The following is a 15,071-nucleotide window of genomic DNA, read 5'->3' on the forward strand; positions in this document are numbered from 1 at the left end:
TTCTCTGTCAAGTAACATTTCTCTCGTTTATTAGCTGGTCTTGACTATAGTTTTCGCTGTAGCCCTCTTGTCCTGAGTTGCAATTCTCTGCTGTTCCTGAATAAACCCATTTTGCTGATAAAATAACTGGCTGTTTTATCTTTAAGGAGGGGCAGGGTACACAGGGGCTCTATGCTTGGCGTCCAGGGTCTCCCGGGCCGCACCACGTGGGGCCCACCTGCCCACACAGGGGCAGCGCCAGCCACGGGAGGTGGGGGCTGGACCAGTCCTGCCGGCTGAGGGAACGACGGAGAGTGGAAGGGTCTCCCTGGGCGGAAGGACGCCCTGACGGACGTCCCGAGAGGGTCGCTGGGGAGGACCACAACTTGCTTCCTCACGTGAGCCTCGGGCCTACCCTCCGGCTCCGACCCAGGGTCCTAGACTGGCTGTGCCCAGCCAGAGTGACCCACCCCCGAAGCCCTCCCAGCTGTGCCCATGCCCCGCACCGGCCGCGGGCGCGGGAGGCCCCAGGGGCACCAATTGTGGCCAGCGCACGGCCCAGGACATGCTCCACAGCCCCCGCCCCTCGCACGCTCGGCCCGCGCCCCGGGGTCGCTTACCTGAGTCGGCGGGGTCCTCCCGGAACCTTGGCCCGGCCGCGGCCACGGCGTCGGCAGCGGGCCCGGACGGCTTTCCCCAGCGCACCAAGGCCGACGAGGCCTGGCGAGCTGTGGGCGGCGGGCCGGGAAGCGCGAGCAGGAGGACCTCCAGGCGGAAGTCCAGAGGGGCGGGGTTGACTCGGGGGGAGGAGCCGGGCCTCTGTTTGGGGGCGCGGTTAGTCCGGAGGGGCGGGGCTGGGTCCGGGGAGGAGCCGGGAGGCAGGCTAGGGTCTTGGTCAGGCCGGTGGGGCGGGGCCGGCTTGGGAGAGCCTCCAGGACACCGTTTGGGGGCGTGGTCAGTCCGGGGGCGGGGCTGACGGGGTGGGGCCGCTCTGCCGCCAGGGGGCGCCGTGGGCCTCAGGAGGCCTGGCCCACCTGGCGTTCCCCGGCCCGCCCCGCCCGTCACCGAGTACCTGGCGCCGGTGTCGGTCCCCTACCCTCCCGTCCTCCTCAGAGGGCCCCCGCAGCCCCACGCCGGTCTCCGGATCCCGGGGCCCCTGCTCCGCGGTCCTCGGCCCCCAGCCACCCCGCCGGACCCGTGACGGGACCCCCAACGCCGCCAGCCGCGCCCGCCGCGCTCCGGCCAGGAATCTCCGACTTCCGCCGGGGCCGGGCTGGTGTTCACGTCGTCATGCCCTCGCTCGGGGACCTGGTGCGCGACTGGCACCGGGGCGCGCAGGCCGTGGCGCGTGGGGACTGGGACTACGCCCTGCGCCTCTTCTCGAGCGTCCCGGAGCCGTCCGCCAGGATGAGGTTCAACGTGGGCTGCGTGCACCTGCTAGCCGGGGACCCGGAAGCCGCGCTGCGGGTGAGCCAGGGGCCCGACAGCCTGCACCCCCGGGGTTGGTCGCAGAGACCCCACCCCTGGGGGACGCTGCCCTCTGGCCCTGGGGGGGTCGACGAGGGGTGGGATAAAGTCCCAGCTGCAGGGGTGAGCCCAGGACCCCTGCCCTTCCTCCCTGATGGCCACCTGAGGATGTCTCCCCAGGTCCGCCTCAGTGAACACCTAAGCAGGGGAGGCCTGTGTGGGCAGGGGACCCCAGCGGAGCTGAGTCAGGGCCGGGATGGGGGTGCAGGGCTCTGGCACTGCCTCCACTGTGTGGTGACCATGTGCCAGGCTCTGCAGTTTTGGGGAACGGCCGGGATGAACACTGGCTCAGGTGCTCTTGGCCGAGGTGCTAACATACCCGCAAACAGGCTCGAAGCTGGATGGGGCTGGGAAGGGGCACCCAGGGTGTAGGGTTTGGGCTGGGCCTTCTGCAGACACCTGTGGTGATGACCAGGAGATAAGGTCTCTGGTTGCTGCCCAAACCCCAGATCTGAGCGCTCACCTGTCTCCCACCCACTCCCCAAAGCAGAACCAAGAGCTGGGGGTACACATGGGCGCACACACACACGTGCCTCCGCCGAGGGGCCGGCAAGGCCACTCTCTGCCCTTCAAGCCCCCAGGTTTATTACGGTGGTGCACGTTTCACGGGTGACAACAAAAAGCCAGGAGCACACCGAATCCCCCTCGGAAAGAGCCAGGTGCCCGCGTTGTTCAGGCCATCAGTGACAGCTGCCGAAAACGTGTTCAAGGGACCTACCCTGTCATTCTTCACATCTGTGTATGAATCTACAGTTATCTCAGCAGCAACGTCAGTGTTAAAATGTTATCCAACAAGGGGGGTGCGATCACCGGACACCACGGAATCAGCAGTGTGAGGCCAATCCAGTCACCACTTCCTCTAAACTGTGATTTAACCAGAGAGAGGGGACAAAAGTTCTGCGCAGAGGGGTGTGAGTGTTAAATTCTCCTCCACCCTAACCGCAGACGGAGTAGCAGAGGCATGTTTTCTGGAAATTTTTTTAAAAGCAGATGGAACGGCTACAATTAATAAAACTGGTTGTCTCCGAGGACCTGGACAGGATGAGAAGGGTGTAGCTGGGAATGCAATCTGTTGCCCTATGGAAGCTTCGATTTCGCTGCTCTGTGTGGCAGGACAACAAACGGGTTTCCCTAGCGCTGAGTGACCACATCAGTACTGTGTGCGGACCCTCAACCTCGGGTCAAACTCACTTCAACAAGCCCCCCACTTGGCCATGACACCGATCCAGTCGCCTGTATTTAACTTGATAGCTGCTGTATGCCCCCCTCTTGCTTGTGTTTAACTGGTGGCTGCTGTCCTCCTTAGGAACAGATGATGTCATTTCTGAGTCTAGTTTCGGGAAGAGCTGTGTTTTACACACGTTAAGACTTTTGTGTTTTTGCTCTTTCTGATTCTAATAGACGAGAAGTGCGTCAATTTGTACGAACTACCAAAACTAGGATTTAAAAAAGACAAAAACCTTGCATAACCCCCTCCCCCGAAGGTAACTATTATTAACACGATGGAATGTTTCCTTGTCCTCATGGTAAACAGGTTGGCTTGTGCTGCCACCGAACTGCCCCTGAGTGCATCGCAGGGCACCTTGGGAGCCCAGGCGGCTTTGGGTTGTGGCCGTGACGCGTGCGCCCAGCCTCAGACTCAGAGGCCCCCTGGGTGGGCGCGGGAGACCTTCTCCTGCAGGTGGCCATGATGGGGGCCAACACGATTCCTTGATCCATTGCTGGGCATCCGCCTGGACCGCATCTGTGACACAGGAGTGACGGGGTTACAGACCTGGGTGTTCCATGGGCATTTTTGTCCCCAGGCATTTGACCAGGCAGTGACCAAGGATGCCTGCATGGCTGTCGGCTTCTTCCAGCGAGGAGTGGCCAACTTCCAGCTGGGGAGGTGAGCACAGAAGTGCCCTGTTATTTGTCTGATGGCCCTTTGGCTCTGCAGAGCCCTTTCCTGTGTTCCTCTCTGCCCACGGGTCATCTCCTCTTACTCACCCCTCCTGGGCGGCCCCAGGGGAGCCCAGGAACAGGATGCTGTGGTCGTGTGGCGGCAGAAGCAGCGTAGGGCCACACCTTGACCCATGGCTCTTTATGGGGTTCAGGGGATCACAGAGTGCTTGTGCCGGCTTCCCCTCCTTTGCTCCTACATCCCTGCTGTAGCCGGGACAGCGCGATTATACCCGTTCTGCCCACGTGGAAACCGAGGGCAGGGCTGGAGGAGTGGTGCGTCCCAGGACATGGAAGTGATGGGGGTCCTCCCTAGCCACCCGGCCCTCGGCGCCGGGCCCTTCCCAGAGAAGGGATCCGGGCTGCAGGACAGGCCCGGCCCCCACAGAAGGTCCCACTGGGGGCAGGTGGGCTCTGGGGGAGACCTCCTCTTCTCATCGACCCAGGAGCCTTCCTGGGGGTGATGGGGATTCTGGTGGGGGCTGGGGAGCTTCCAGTGGGGCTCTGCATGGGGAGGCCCGTGGCGTGGGGCCCGAGAAGCAGGCCGGACACGCCCAGGGCACTCTGCACACCGAGGTTTGGGAGAGGGTCTGGGGTACAGGCAGGGGAGCGAGGCGCCCAGAGGACAGAGCTGGAGCCCCACGTGCTGCTCAGCCCGTCTGTGTGTGGACCCCCCGTGTTGAGACATGGGTGACCACCACAGCCTCCACCACTGCAGCAGGAGCTGGGGCAGCGTGGGGCTGGGCGAAGCTCCGCCTCCTGCCCTCTGGCAGCTGAGGGCCTCCACGCCAGGCTCCCCTGCCGCCCACAGGTTCCGGGAGGCCCTGTCCGACTTCCAGCGGACCCTGGCACAGCTGAGGGGCAACGCCGCTATCGACTACACCCAGCTGGGCCTGCGGTTCAAGCTGCAGGCCTGGGAGGTGGGCGTGCGGGGAGCGGGACGCGGCTGGGCGCTGGGGGTGCTGTCTGTGGATAGGCGGCCCAGGTGGTCCTTCCAGGCCGCTCGTCCTGAAGACCCCATTCTCTGGGTCCCGCTGTCTTGTCACTGTCACAGCTGGGGCCGTGTTGACTCAGGTGCTCCCTCTGGCCAGAGGGGCCCCCAAATCCCACCGGGGGGTGCAGGGGAGGGTCAGAGGTCAGCGAGAGGTGACAGGCTGGGCAGGGGCTGGGCCGAAGCAGGCCTGGCTGTGGGCCCCTGGCATCCCCGCCCTGGGGTTCTCGCTTGGCGCCGTTCCTGGCCTCCTGGGGCGGGGTGGGCAGTGATGGAGGGGCTTAGGAGGAGCGCCCATGCGCTCCCAGAAACGTGCTGCCTCGGAGCCCCTGGGAACCACCCATGTCCCAGTAAGCCAGCCGCGGGGGACGTCCTGCCGGGGTGGCCCTGGCCCAGGGCACTGTGTGCAAGGCGGGCTGTGGGAGTCGGCCGGCCGTGACCCCAGCAGGCCATGTGACAGCAGCTCTGGGAGCGCGGTGTCCCCGCGGACTGCGGGGACAGAGGCTGCCGCGGGTGAGCGATCCGCACCCTCCGCCCTCGGCTCCCGGGAGCGTGGCCACTTGCTGCTGTTTCCCAGCACATCCAGCCCAAAACGTCCTTCCACACGGAGGGAGGGGCGGGCGGAGAGAGGCCTTCCTCAGACAGCACCCCAGACTCCTGGGGGTTCAGTAAGCAGGGCAGCACGGGGAGGAGGGGGTCAGGCCAAGTGCAGGACGGGGCTGCGAAGGCCAAGAGGCTGCTTCCAGAGATGGGAGGTCCGCCTGACATTCAGAGCAGAGAAGCAGGGAGGGCTGATCCGCTCCGGCTGGGGGTCTGGGGAATGAGGCCTGTGGGGCAGAGCCGGCCCCAGGGCAGAGCCAGGTGTGGGACCAGGCGGTGGGGCTGGGGGCAGAGCTGGTGGGGGTGGGGCTGGGGGGCGTCCTGGGCCTGCCGTCACCCCCGTCTCACTCTCAGGTGCTCTTCAGCGTGGCTGCAGTGCAGAGCCAGCTGGGGCTCTGGGCAGAGGCCACCCACAGCCTAGAGGAAGCCATCTCCAAGGGGCCGGAAGGGGCCCGCGATGACCTGGACATCGCCCTGGGCCAGGTGCAGGTGAGGGGTAGGTGAGGGAGTAGGTGAGGGGCAGGTGGGAGGTAGGTGAGGGGGCAGGTGAGGGGCAGGTGAGGAGAGGTGAGGGGGCAGGTGGGGGGCAGATGAGGAGAGGTGAGGGGGCAGATGGGGGGCAGGTGAGGGGAGGTGAGGGGGCAGATGGGGGGCAGGTGAGGGGAGGTGAGGGGGCAGGTGGGGGGAGGTGAGGGGGCAGGTGAGGGGCAGGTGAGGAGAGGTGAGGGGGCAGGTGAGGGGCAGGTGAGGAGAGGTGAGGGGGCAGGTGGGGGGCAGATGAGGAGAGGTGAGGGGGCAGATGGGGGGCAGGTGAGGGGAGGTGAGGGGGCAGATGGGGGGCAGGTGAGGGGAGGTGAGGGGGCAGGTGGGGGGAGGTGAGGGGGCAGGTGAGGGGCAGGTGGGAGGTAGGTGAGGGGGCAGGTGAGGGGAGGTGAGGAGAGGTGAGGGGGCAGGTGGGGGACAGATGAGGAGAGGTGAGGGGGCAGATGGGGGGCAGGTGAGGGGAGGTGAGGGGGCAGGTGTGGGGCAGGTGGGGGCCGGTGAGGGGCAGGTGAGGGGAGGTGTGGGGGCAGGTGGGCAGGTGAGGGGGCAGGTGAGGGACAGGTGAGGGGGCAGGTGAGGGGAGGTGAGGGGGAAGGTGAGGGGAAAGGTGGGGGCAGGTGAAGGCTGGTGAGGGGAGGTGAGGGGGCAGGTGGGGGGAAGGTGAGGGGCAAGTGGGGTAAGGTGAGGGCAGGTGAAGGGGAAGGTGGGGGGCAGGTGAGGGGATGTGAGGGGGCAGGTGGGGGGCAGGTAAGGGGGCAGGTGAGCAGAGCCAGACTCCTAAGCTGACTCAGGTGGCTTGCCCGGCCCATAGCCTGCAGTTTGGGGCTCACATCTGTCCGGCCCCCAAGACTGACTATATGAGCTGAAGAAACTTCTGGAGGGAGGCAGCCTATGTGCCCAGGTGTGGGCTGGACTTCCCATGGGCTATGGGAAGTAGGTGACAGGGCCAAGCCGTCCCTTCTGCTTTGAGGCTCCTGCAGCCTCAGGCCTGGCCCAGTGCTCAGGTCTGCATTATCCGGACCCCCCTCCAGAAACAGGCCCCCCTGCAGCCTCGGCAGGTCCCCAGGGGTGAGGTCTTCCGGCCGCACAGGCGGCACCTGGAGCACCTGGAGCCTGTGGATTTCTTGGGCAAGGCCAAGGTAAGGGAGGGGTAGCTTCTCGCTTCTCAGGCCCCAGGGGCTCAGGGGCCAGCAGCACCCAGCAGGCCGCAGGGCGGCGGGCAGCCAGGCCCTGCTGAGCTCACACCGTGTCCCGAGCTTCCAGGCTGAGTTCAGGGGACACCCGGGGTCATCGAGGCCTTGGTGGGTGGACAGAGGACACAAGGCTCCTGGGGTGGGCAGCAGTGTTTCCAAATGGGGCTCACAGATCTGGCTCTTGGAACCTGGCGGTGGAGCCCAGCAGAAGCTGCTGAGGACCCCCAAGGTGGTGCCGGCCCTGCCTACCTCTGCCTTCGACTCGCTCTTCGGGCCTCAGCATCTCCTGGGTTTTGTGTTTCTGTGTCTTCCCTACATCTCTGCCTCAGAGAGCAAGACCCTGGGGAGGCCCGAGGCAGGCTGGCCTGGGCCATCTCTGCCCACCCCGGGTCAGGGCAGGGCAGCAAAGTCACAGCATGACGGGGAGCAGCTCGCCCCAAAGGTGGGAAAGGAGGCTCCCTGTGCACAAAGGAAGATGCACTCTGCTTTCCAGCTGGTGGCCCTCAGCCAGGCCTGACACCCCCCCGGTCACCCGAGGGCTAGGTGCCGTGCGTCTTTGCTGGAGGGCTGCGTGGAGGAGGGGGCTCTGAGCTGCATTAATCCATCAACTTGGAGTCCTGTTATCACAGGAGATGACTGCTTCTAAGAAACAAGAATATTTTAAAGGTTGTACAAAGAATAAGTTGAAATGATCAGCACAGACGTTCTCCTTCTTCAGACATATTCTTCCCACCTCCCTGCCCCCACCATGTGATCCAACGTCTTTGGGCCAGGCTTGGGCAGCACCCCCCGGGCAGATGGGAGACTTTGGGGTTCAGAATGGGCAGCGAGGGCTGGGCACCCCTGACTCGGCCGGCCCCTTGCTGTCCCTCCGCAGGTGGTGGCCTCCGCCATCCCTGACGGCCCGCACGAGGACGCCCGGCCTCAGCAGCCACAGGTGGGTGGGCAGCCTTCCAGCCACCTGACTTCTCCTCTGACGTTTTGCAGGTGGGGCCTTCCAGACCCATTACTCTTAAGGATGCCTTAAACCCTCCCCGCGGGCTTCTCAACGTCCTTCTGATCTAAACGTGGGGGGCGTCCCATCCCGGGAGAGAGCCAGTGAAAACTGTGCAGCCTTGCCCCCCAGCCCCCGACGCTCCGTGGGGTCTGCACCCTGAGGAGGGGGTCGCTGTGTGCCCACAGGCTCTCTACGCGCGTGGCGAAGCCAGGCCTGGGGCTGCCGAATGGTAGGAAGGGGCCGTGGGCCCCCACTCTTCTTCCCCTGTCAGCAGAGCCCCTTTGCAGGCCCAGTGTGGCCACTCCGGGCCAGGGGCCAGGTGGCTGTGTCCCCTTTCTGGACTGGCTAGAGCCCCGGTGCAGGGCGAGGGGTCCCGCCTTGCTCAGCCCTCCCTGTGCCCCCGTTTGTCCTGAGCCTGTTCTGCTCCTGGGGAAAGCGCCTGCCTGCCCCTCACTGAAGCTCTGCTCAGGCCTGGGGGTGGGCACCAGAGGCACCGGGGTGGGGTGCAGGCTGGGCTGCAGGCCGACGGGAGCAGCCCTGCCGGCCCCGCCAGATGCAGCCTCACAGGTGGTGGTCCGACTGGGGTGCTGTTTGTTTCCAGCTCAGGGCTCTCCTAGGCCCACCTTTCATGGAGGACCTCGACCTCTGTGCTGGCTGGGTGAGGCCTGAGAACGACGACCCCTCCCCTTTCCCTCCAGGGCCCGTGACACAGGCCCCTCCAGACCTGGTACCCGCTGTGGCCCCAGGGCGCCCCTTGATGCGGAGATGGAGGTCAGCTCTGGCCAGGCTGGGCGGGCTGACCATAGCACATTGGTCACCAATGATGAGCAGGTGGGTGAGCCCGGGCAGGGCAGGCAGGGGCCATAGTATTTGGAGGACCCCTGCCCCAGGCTGAGCTTCAGGACCAGCCACAGCTGGGCCCTGCAAGGGTCTCAGGGCAGGGCAGGTGGCCTCATCACCTGCTGGAGGATAGAGATTTGGCTTCCTCAGGCAGGCCAGGGACTTGGCGGGAGCCAGCCACAGTGACCGGACGCCATGGGTCAGGGACACACTGCTCACGTGTGCACAGACAGGAGCCTGGGTGTCTGCTCCCCACCCTGGGCCCGGGAGAGGCCTGCAGCCCGTGCGTCATAGCCATGAGGCTCCCACCCCTCAGCTGGGGCCCCCGGCCTTCCTTCTTGGACGTGGGGCTCCCCGAGATGCCCCAGGCACTGGGTGAGGCCGAGGAAGGGAGGGGCACAGGGTTCTCCTGGGCAGGTGTGCCGGGCAGGTGAGCCGGGAGGCCGCCCAGCACAGAGAAGGTGGTTAGCTTTTACATTCAGTTTATGAAAGGACTCAGTTTGAGGCGAGACGGTCACTTCACTTCCTCTTTCACTGATGCCCAGCCAACTCGGTGGACAGTTGGTGCCCTTGAAAGCCATCCGTCACAACTGTGCTTGACGAAACCCCGTGGCCCTAAGTTCACACACTGGGTGTTCGAGCACTTGACCCTCCTGACGGTGGGCTGCAGCAGCTTCCTAATTGCTTTAAACAGCTGACAAGTCTGATAAGAATCTAAACACTCCATTTACAAACTTAGTCCAACTTTCAGATCCCACCTGAAATCAGCATCTGAGTCAGCTGGTCGGTGTGGCCAGGACTGGGGCCCTCTGGGGTTTTTGCCGCCCCTCAGCACACCCACTGCTTAGGGTCCCAACACAGGGTGAAGTCCAGCGGGTCCCTGGCTTCGGTCCCCAGCCCCCAGGGTCACCGGGAACCCCAGCTGGAGCTGCCACCTCCTGGTGGGCCAGGGGAAGACGGATTGGTGCCCACAGCACAAGGTGGCCTGTCTGTAGTCTCCAGGCCTATAGGGACCTGGTTCATGCCCCGGATTCACCTCCAATGCCGTTAGATTTGTGGCTTCCTGCCTGGCCAGGCTGTCTTGCAGGCCATGCCCCTCACCACTGGCTCTGCTTGGACAGTGTCTGGGCACCGCCCCCGACGAGCTCCAGGCCCAGGGAAAGCTACCTCTACCCTCAGGGCCCCACCCCGGCCCGGCAGAGCCCCAGCCTGTGGCTTTCCTTGCAGAAGCCTCATGAGGAGCAAGTTGGCCAGCGGATCCCTCCAGGTGAGGCGCCCTGAGCGGCTGGGAGTGGGAGGGCACTTTATGGAGGGAGCCCCAGGCAGGTATCTGGGCCGGGCTGGGAGCAGCCTCTTTGTCCTCCGGGGAGGAAGCTGGTGGCCTTGGGGCTCCCGGTGGTGCCAGCATCTCCTCTACTCCGACATGTTCTACTCTGGGGGTCGGTAGCCACCGGAGTCCCTGACTCCTCCCCGCTCCGCAGGGCTGGTGGTGGCTGGGGGGCCGGGCCCTGGCTCCTCTGAGGATCCTGCAGGCGCTGGGGTAAGAGGCACTGGCTCTCATGTCACCCTCCACCCCCCAGGGATGTGGGGCTCCAAGGCCAGACCCCATCCTCCGAATGCCTCTAGGGACCCCAGCTAAAGAAGCCTCACAAGTCCAGAGCCCCAGCCCCCTCCCACCCTCTCGGTCCCTGCCCTGCCCCCTGGCCTGAAGCCCACCCTGGCAGTCCTGGGCACACAGATCTGGGTCCTTGGAGACCAACCACCTTTCTGCTTGGACCCAGGGTGTGGCTGCAGGGGGCCCCGAGTCCTTGGTGACCTTCACAGTGCAGTGTACCTTCACCCTGGCCCTGAGGGCCCCAAGAGGAGCTGACCTGTCCAGCCTGCGGGCCCTGATGAGCCGGGCCCTCCCTCCCCAGGCCCAGAGTGGGCAGCTCAGGTGAGCTGGAAAGCCGGGTGGGAGGGCTCCAAGCTGAGCACCTATTAGTCCCGGCCCTGGGAGAGGCTTTTGAGGTCAGAGGTCAGCACCCTCCCTAAAGCCCCTGCCCGCGCTGCCCACTCTGAGGCATCTCTTTGCAGTTACCGAGACCCTAGTGACAGCAGGGGCTGGGTGCCCCTCACCGGGGAGGAGGCACTGCAGAGGGCCTGGCGGGGCGTGGCTGCCGGCTCTGGGGAGCTGCGGCTACGGTGCCAGGTGAGCCAGGGCGGGAGGCGGCCCGGGGCGGGGATGTCCAGCCCTTCTCTCCGTGCCGAGCTTACCCTACAGCCCTCCCCGCTGCCGCAGGGAGTGGGCGGCCGGCCTGTCCTCTACCAGGTGGTGGCCCGACACGGCTACTCCGCCCAGGGGCCCGAGGACCTGGCCCTGCAGCCCGGAGACACGGTGGACGTCTTGTGCGAAGGTAGAGCTGGCACTGCCCCCGCCCCCCATCGCCCTGCCGGGGCCCCGGGGCAGACGCGGTGTCTGCGAGCAGATGTGGTGATGCCCTGACGCCCCCTGCAGTGGACCAGGCGTGGCTGGAGGGCCACTGTGACGGCCGCGTCGGGATTTTCCCCAAGTGCTTCGTGGTCCCGGCCGGCCGGCGCACATGAGGAGCTTGGCGCTAAGAAGTCCGTGGCAAGGAGGGTTTAATAAAGGCGATCTGCCCCCACCAAGGTGTGGTCCGTCTTCTGGGCTTGGCCACTGAGGGGACCTGACTGACGCTTCCGAGGGTGTGGGCTGGCCGCTCTGGGAAAAGCCCACAGAGCCTGTACACTGGCTCTGCCAGCTCCTGGAGAGGCCAGGGCCCGCTGCCGGCCCCTCCCAAAGAGCCGGGCCCCCTCTACCTCCAGCAGTCACCCCTACTCCCAGGCTTGGCCTGGCCCTGAACCCGTAGGTCTGCAGTCACACAGCCCTGAGGGCTGCAGGGGTCGCGATGGCCCAGCCCTCGTGCAACATGGGAAACCCGCTGGGGCGCTGGCACCTGAAGGCCATGGTCGGGGCCACGGCACAGCCTCCGTGGCCAGAATGACCCCAACGGCAAAAGGGGGCCATGTGACCATGGGGCCAGAGCCCACAGGGCGAGCCTTGGGGGTTGGGGCTCAGGAAGGCTCCGGCCAGCTCAGGCCTCTGCCTTCCAGCACCAGGTGGCAGCCAGCCTAGTCCCGGAGCCAGAGCTGCACCACAGTGGCCCCGAGAATGGCCGTGAGGGTCAGCACCAAAAAGACGACTCCGGCCACCCAGACGCCATAGCTCTGTGCCCGCCACTGGGCGGGCGCCTCGGCGGGGATCAGGCTGGTCAGGTTCAGCATGTAGCCCAGCGTCCAGCCGATGTCGGTGCCACCGGCCTGCAGGCCACACGGCCGGTCAGGCTGCGGGCGGCGGCCCGAAGCCCCAACCCCCTCTCGCCCTGAGCCGTCACCTGCTTGCGGAACTCGATGCCGCCCCAGGTCTCCTGGCTGAACCCGTAGCCCTCGAGCAGGAGTGTGAGGATGTACAGGCCCGAGGCACAGTAGTCGCGCAGCTGGCCATCCTGCCCGGGCGAGCTCGCCTCCACCTGGGGGCCCGGGAGGCCAGGAGCCCCATGAGGCCTCACCTCCTGGGCCCCCAAGGCTGGCCCCCCTCGGAGGCGTGCCCCTGAGTCTCCTGCCTGGAGCCCCCCGGCCCCCCGGCCACACTGCCTGGGACGGGGTCCCCGCTCGGTGGAGTCTGCAGCCCAGGGAGCTGGAGCCCAGGTGGGGGCGGGCGGCCCGCATCCACCCACCAGCTTCCAGGGCCTCTGGCAGAACTCCCAGATGGTGGCATTGGCCGTGGCCAGCGGCGGCCTGGGGGTGAGGTTCAGGAAGTGGAAGGTGTGGTAGAAGTTGGAGAAGGCCTGGGGGAGGGGGGTGAAGAAGTGCCCGGGCAGGGCGCAAGGCGGGGGGCCCAGGATGAGCCAGGTTCCGCCCCGCCCCGCCCCACCCCACCCCACCTGGGGTCCCAGGCTCCCCAAGGTCCCCCTGGGGTCGGGCCCTGGGGGCCCCGAGGGGAAGCTTGGCCCCGAGGGCAGGCCGCGGGGGCTCACGTAGAACTGTCCCCGCACGGGCGGCTGGTAGACCCTGTCGAAGGCGCAGTCTCCTCGGCCGTCGCAGCTGGAGAAGTTGAAGAGACCCCGGATGGCGGCGACACAGGCCCCGGGGTTCCCCGTCCCCTCCACAGTGAGGTTCTGGCCGAGGTCTCGGGGGGCTGCGGCCTGGACGCAGGGCGACCCATACAGGGGGGCCAGGGCCAGCGTGCCCCGGTAGCCGCTGTGGTAGCAGGGGTGACGCACGAGGAGGCTCGGGCTGCTCTGCGGGGAGGGTGGGGGCACCTCTGAGCACCCGCCTGGCAGGGCGCCCCGCCCTCCTCCCGCAGAGCAGCCCACCTGCACCAGCCCGGCCAGGAGCCGGTTCAGCATCTGGTCGCGCCCGAAGCAGAGGTAGCTGTGGGTGTAGACGCTGTGTTCTGTGCCATAGAGGCGGAAGGTGGCCTGGGTGGTGGTGTCCAGGATGGGGCCTCCAGGCACAAAGGTGATCTGGGTGGAGGCCCCACCCATGTCCAGGGCGCCCACCAACGTCCCCTCCAGAGGCTGGATCCATTCTCCGGAGAAGGAGTACTGACCACAGACAGGCGGCACTGAGTCCTGGGGCTGCGATGACCTCCCGAGTGCCCCTCCCACCCTGGGGCCGGCCACGATGACCCCCCCGGGTGCCCCTCCCACCCTGGGGCCGTCTGTGGCACCTGCACCAGCAGGCCCAGGACGTAGTTGATGGTGACCCAACCTAAGGCCCCTTCGTCCTGCCCAGCCAGGAGCTCAGCGCCCCAGAAGGCCACGGGAGACCGGCTCAGGGCCTGGCTGACCGCTGCGAAGACGTCCTCCGCCTGAGAGCTGTTCTTCTGGCTGCGCGGAGAGGACAGGCCGCTGGGGCTGGCAGAAGCCACCCCTCCTCCATCCCGCTGAGCAGGGACCACAGCTCTCACACTGCGCCCCGGGGACGTGTGCGGGCCCCCGCCAGCCCCGCACCTGAGCAGTCTCATGCCACCTGTGGCCCCCAGGAACATGGGCGTTTGCTGATGCTTGGCCTTTGGGATCAGTGCCAGCGCCGCCTCCAGGCAGCCCTGCAGGCTCTCGCCAGCCTGTGCAGGGTCAGAGGCGTAGGAAGAGATGCCAGGCCCTGAAACACAACACCACAGGACAAGGCTCCAGGCCCCGAAGGAAGCTGAGCTGAAAAGCAGCCCCCAAAGATGCATCGTGACCCTCGGAGCCTGCGGATGGGACCGTATCTGGAAAAAGGGTCTTTGCAGATGTCATTCAGTTAGGGATCTTAAGATGAGATCACCCTGGATTCCCCAGGTGGGCCCTGAAACCAACGACTGGCATCCTTACAAGAGACAGAAGAGGGAGATTTGAGACACACAGGGGAGAGGCCACGTGAAGTCCGAGGGAGAGGTTGGAGGGATGCCACGTCTGGAGCCCCAGGAGCTGGAATGGTTTGTTTCGGGTCTCTGTGGGCTCAGGCAGGACAGATCCAGAGCCCTGGCCTGGCTCCCACTGACCGGCTGGGCCCCCTGGGGCAACTCACTGAACCTCTCTGAGCCCCTTTTCTTTAGGCTGATTTGCTACTGCCCAGCTCCAGCCTGTGCCACTTCCCAAACCTCCACCCAGCTGGGAACCCCAGCCGGGCAGCGGCTAGCAGCTCCCAGCACCCGTCCACCGCTGATGGAACTGCCCACTGACCTTTCGCCCGGCAGGCCAGGGCCTGGCTGACCACACCTGTGTCATTCTCCTTGTTTGCCAGCCACTGATACACAAAGAGTGATGTGTGGGAGGACCCAGCGTCGAACACGATCCCGAACTGGGAGTGAAACCAGGGTCAGGAGGGCGTAGGGGCCGTCACGGCCCAGCCTAGCCTCCCTTGGGTGGGGTCTGGGGGCACACCTTGGTGTCTGCGGGCAGGAGGATGTTGGTGGCCTCCACCAGGAAGAGAATGAGCGTGGTGAGGCCTGAGACCGCTGCAGCCCCCAGCAGGGCTGTGAAGGCCCGTTCCCTCCATGTCAGCCCCATGGGGGCGGGACTGGCACCTGTGGGGTTGGCAGCAGTGAGCACCCTCCCCGGGGCTCAGACAGCCCACCCCGGCTGGGTCGATGGGCAGGACTACAGACCACCACGCTGGAGAGCCGGACTACGCGTGGTGTCACAGCGCCACAGGGGCCGGGCACCGGGACGCCCTGTCTGGCGACAGGCTAGGCTGCAACACACAACAATGAGGAGGTCCCGGAGACCCCCTTTCTAGTGCCACGCCGGGGCCCAGCAGAGCCACCCCCGTGTGATCTGCCAGCCCCACTGCCCGCACCCTCCCAGGACCCCAGCTCCTCTCCCGTCCCCCGCAGGATAAGGAGCCCCAGATCCACAGTGAACTCCGGGAACCCAGGGCCCCACCTCTCCCACCTACCTGCAGCCCTCACCCC

The 15,071-nt window shown here is 66.0% G+C and overlaps 2 protein-coding genes across 3 annotated transcripts; one reads left to right on the top strand and one right to left on the bottom strand.

Annotated features, from left to right (window-relative positions):
• The first annotated feature begins 1,269 nt into the window (after positions 1–1,269).
• Positions 1,270–11,197, top strand: NOXA1 (NADPH oxidase activator 1). Its single transcript, XM_065879999.1, has 15 exons — positions 1,270–1,446; positions 3,312–3,394; positions 4,259–4,367; positions 5,393–5,527; positions 6,613–6,720; positions 7,652–7,711; positions 7,957–8,000; positions 8,470–8,602; positions 9,444–9,552; positions 9,699–9,878; positions 10,093–10,151; positions 10,393–10,547; positions 10,688–10,802; positions 10,893–11,007; positions 11,109–11,197. The coding sequence occupies exons 1-15, from the start codon at positions 1,270–1,272 to the stop codon at positions 11,195–11,197; spliced, it is 1,671 nt and encodes a 556-aa protein (XP_065736071.1).
• Positions 11,198–11,743: 546 nt separating this feature from the next.
• ENTPD8 (ectonucleoside triphosphate diphosphohydrolase 8) lies at positions 11,744–14,667 on the bottom strand. 2 transcript variants are annotated; one of them, XM_065879071.1, is made up of 9 exons: positions 14,542–14,667; positions 14,341–14,458; positions 13,627–13,777; positions 13,344–13,503; positions 12,988–13,218; positions 12,649–12,912; positions 12,349–12,459; positions 12,007–12,141; positions 11,744–11,932 (listed from the first exon to the last, which is right to left on the bottom strand). In XM_065879071.1, exons 1-9 carry the CDS (start codon positions 14,665–14,667, stop codon positions 11,744–11,746), a joined length of 1,485 nt encoding a protein of 494 aa, XP_065735143.1. The 2 variants fall into 2 exon arrangements, with proteins under 2 accessions (XP_065735143.1, XP_065735144.1); XM_065879072.1 differs by lacking the exon at positions 12,349–12,459.
• Between the last annotated feature and the right edge of the window lie 404 nt (positions 14,668–15,071).

This window comes from Phocoena phocoena, chromosome 6 (genome assembly GCF_963924675.1).
Source record: "Phocoena phocoena chromosome 6, mPhoPho1.1, whole genome shotgun sequence".
In the NCBI taxonomy this organism is placed as follows: domain Eukaryota; kingdom Metazoa; phylum Chordata; class Mammalia; order Artiodactyla; family Phocoenidae; genus Phocoena; species Phocoena phocoena.

Bases quoted from the DNA above. Each gene is read 5' to 3' on its own strand.
- NOXA1 (XM_065879999.1), top strand. From the start codon at position 1,270: ATGCCCTCGCTCGGGGACCTGGTGCGCGACTGGCACCGGGGCGCGCAG. The intron at 7,712-7,956 runs GTGGGTGGGCAG...GTGTGCCCACAG, and splicing joins CCCGGCCTCAGCAGCCACAG to GCTCTCTACGCGCGTGGCGA. The intron at 9,553-9,698 runs GTGGGCCAGGGG...GCTGTCTTGCAG, and splicing joins GCTGGAGCTGCCACCTCCTG to GCCATGCCCCTCACCACTGG.
- ENTPD8 (XM_065879071.1), bottom strand. From the start codon at position 14,667: ATGGGGCTGACATGGAGGGAACGGGCCTTCACAGCCCTGCTGGGGGCT. The intron at 13,219-13,343 runs GTGCCACAGACG...GTCTGTGGTCAG, and splicing joins TCCTGGGCCTGCTGGTGCAG to TACTCCTTCTCCGGAGAATG. The intron at 12,142-12,348 runs GTGGGTGGATGC...CCGGGCCCCCAG, and splicing joins GCCAGAGGCCCTGGAAGCTG to GTGGAGGCGAGCTCGCCCGG.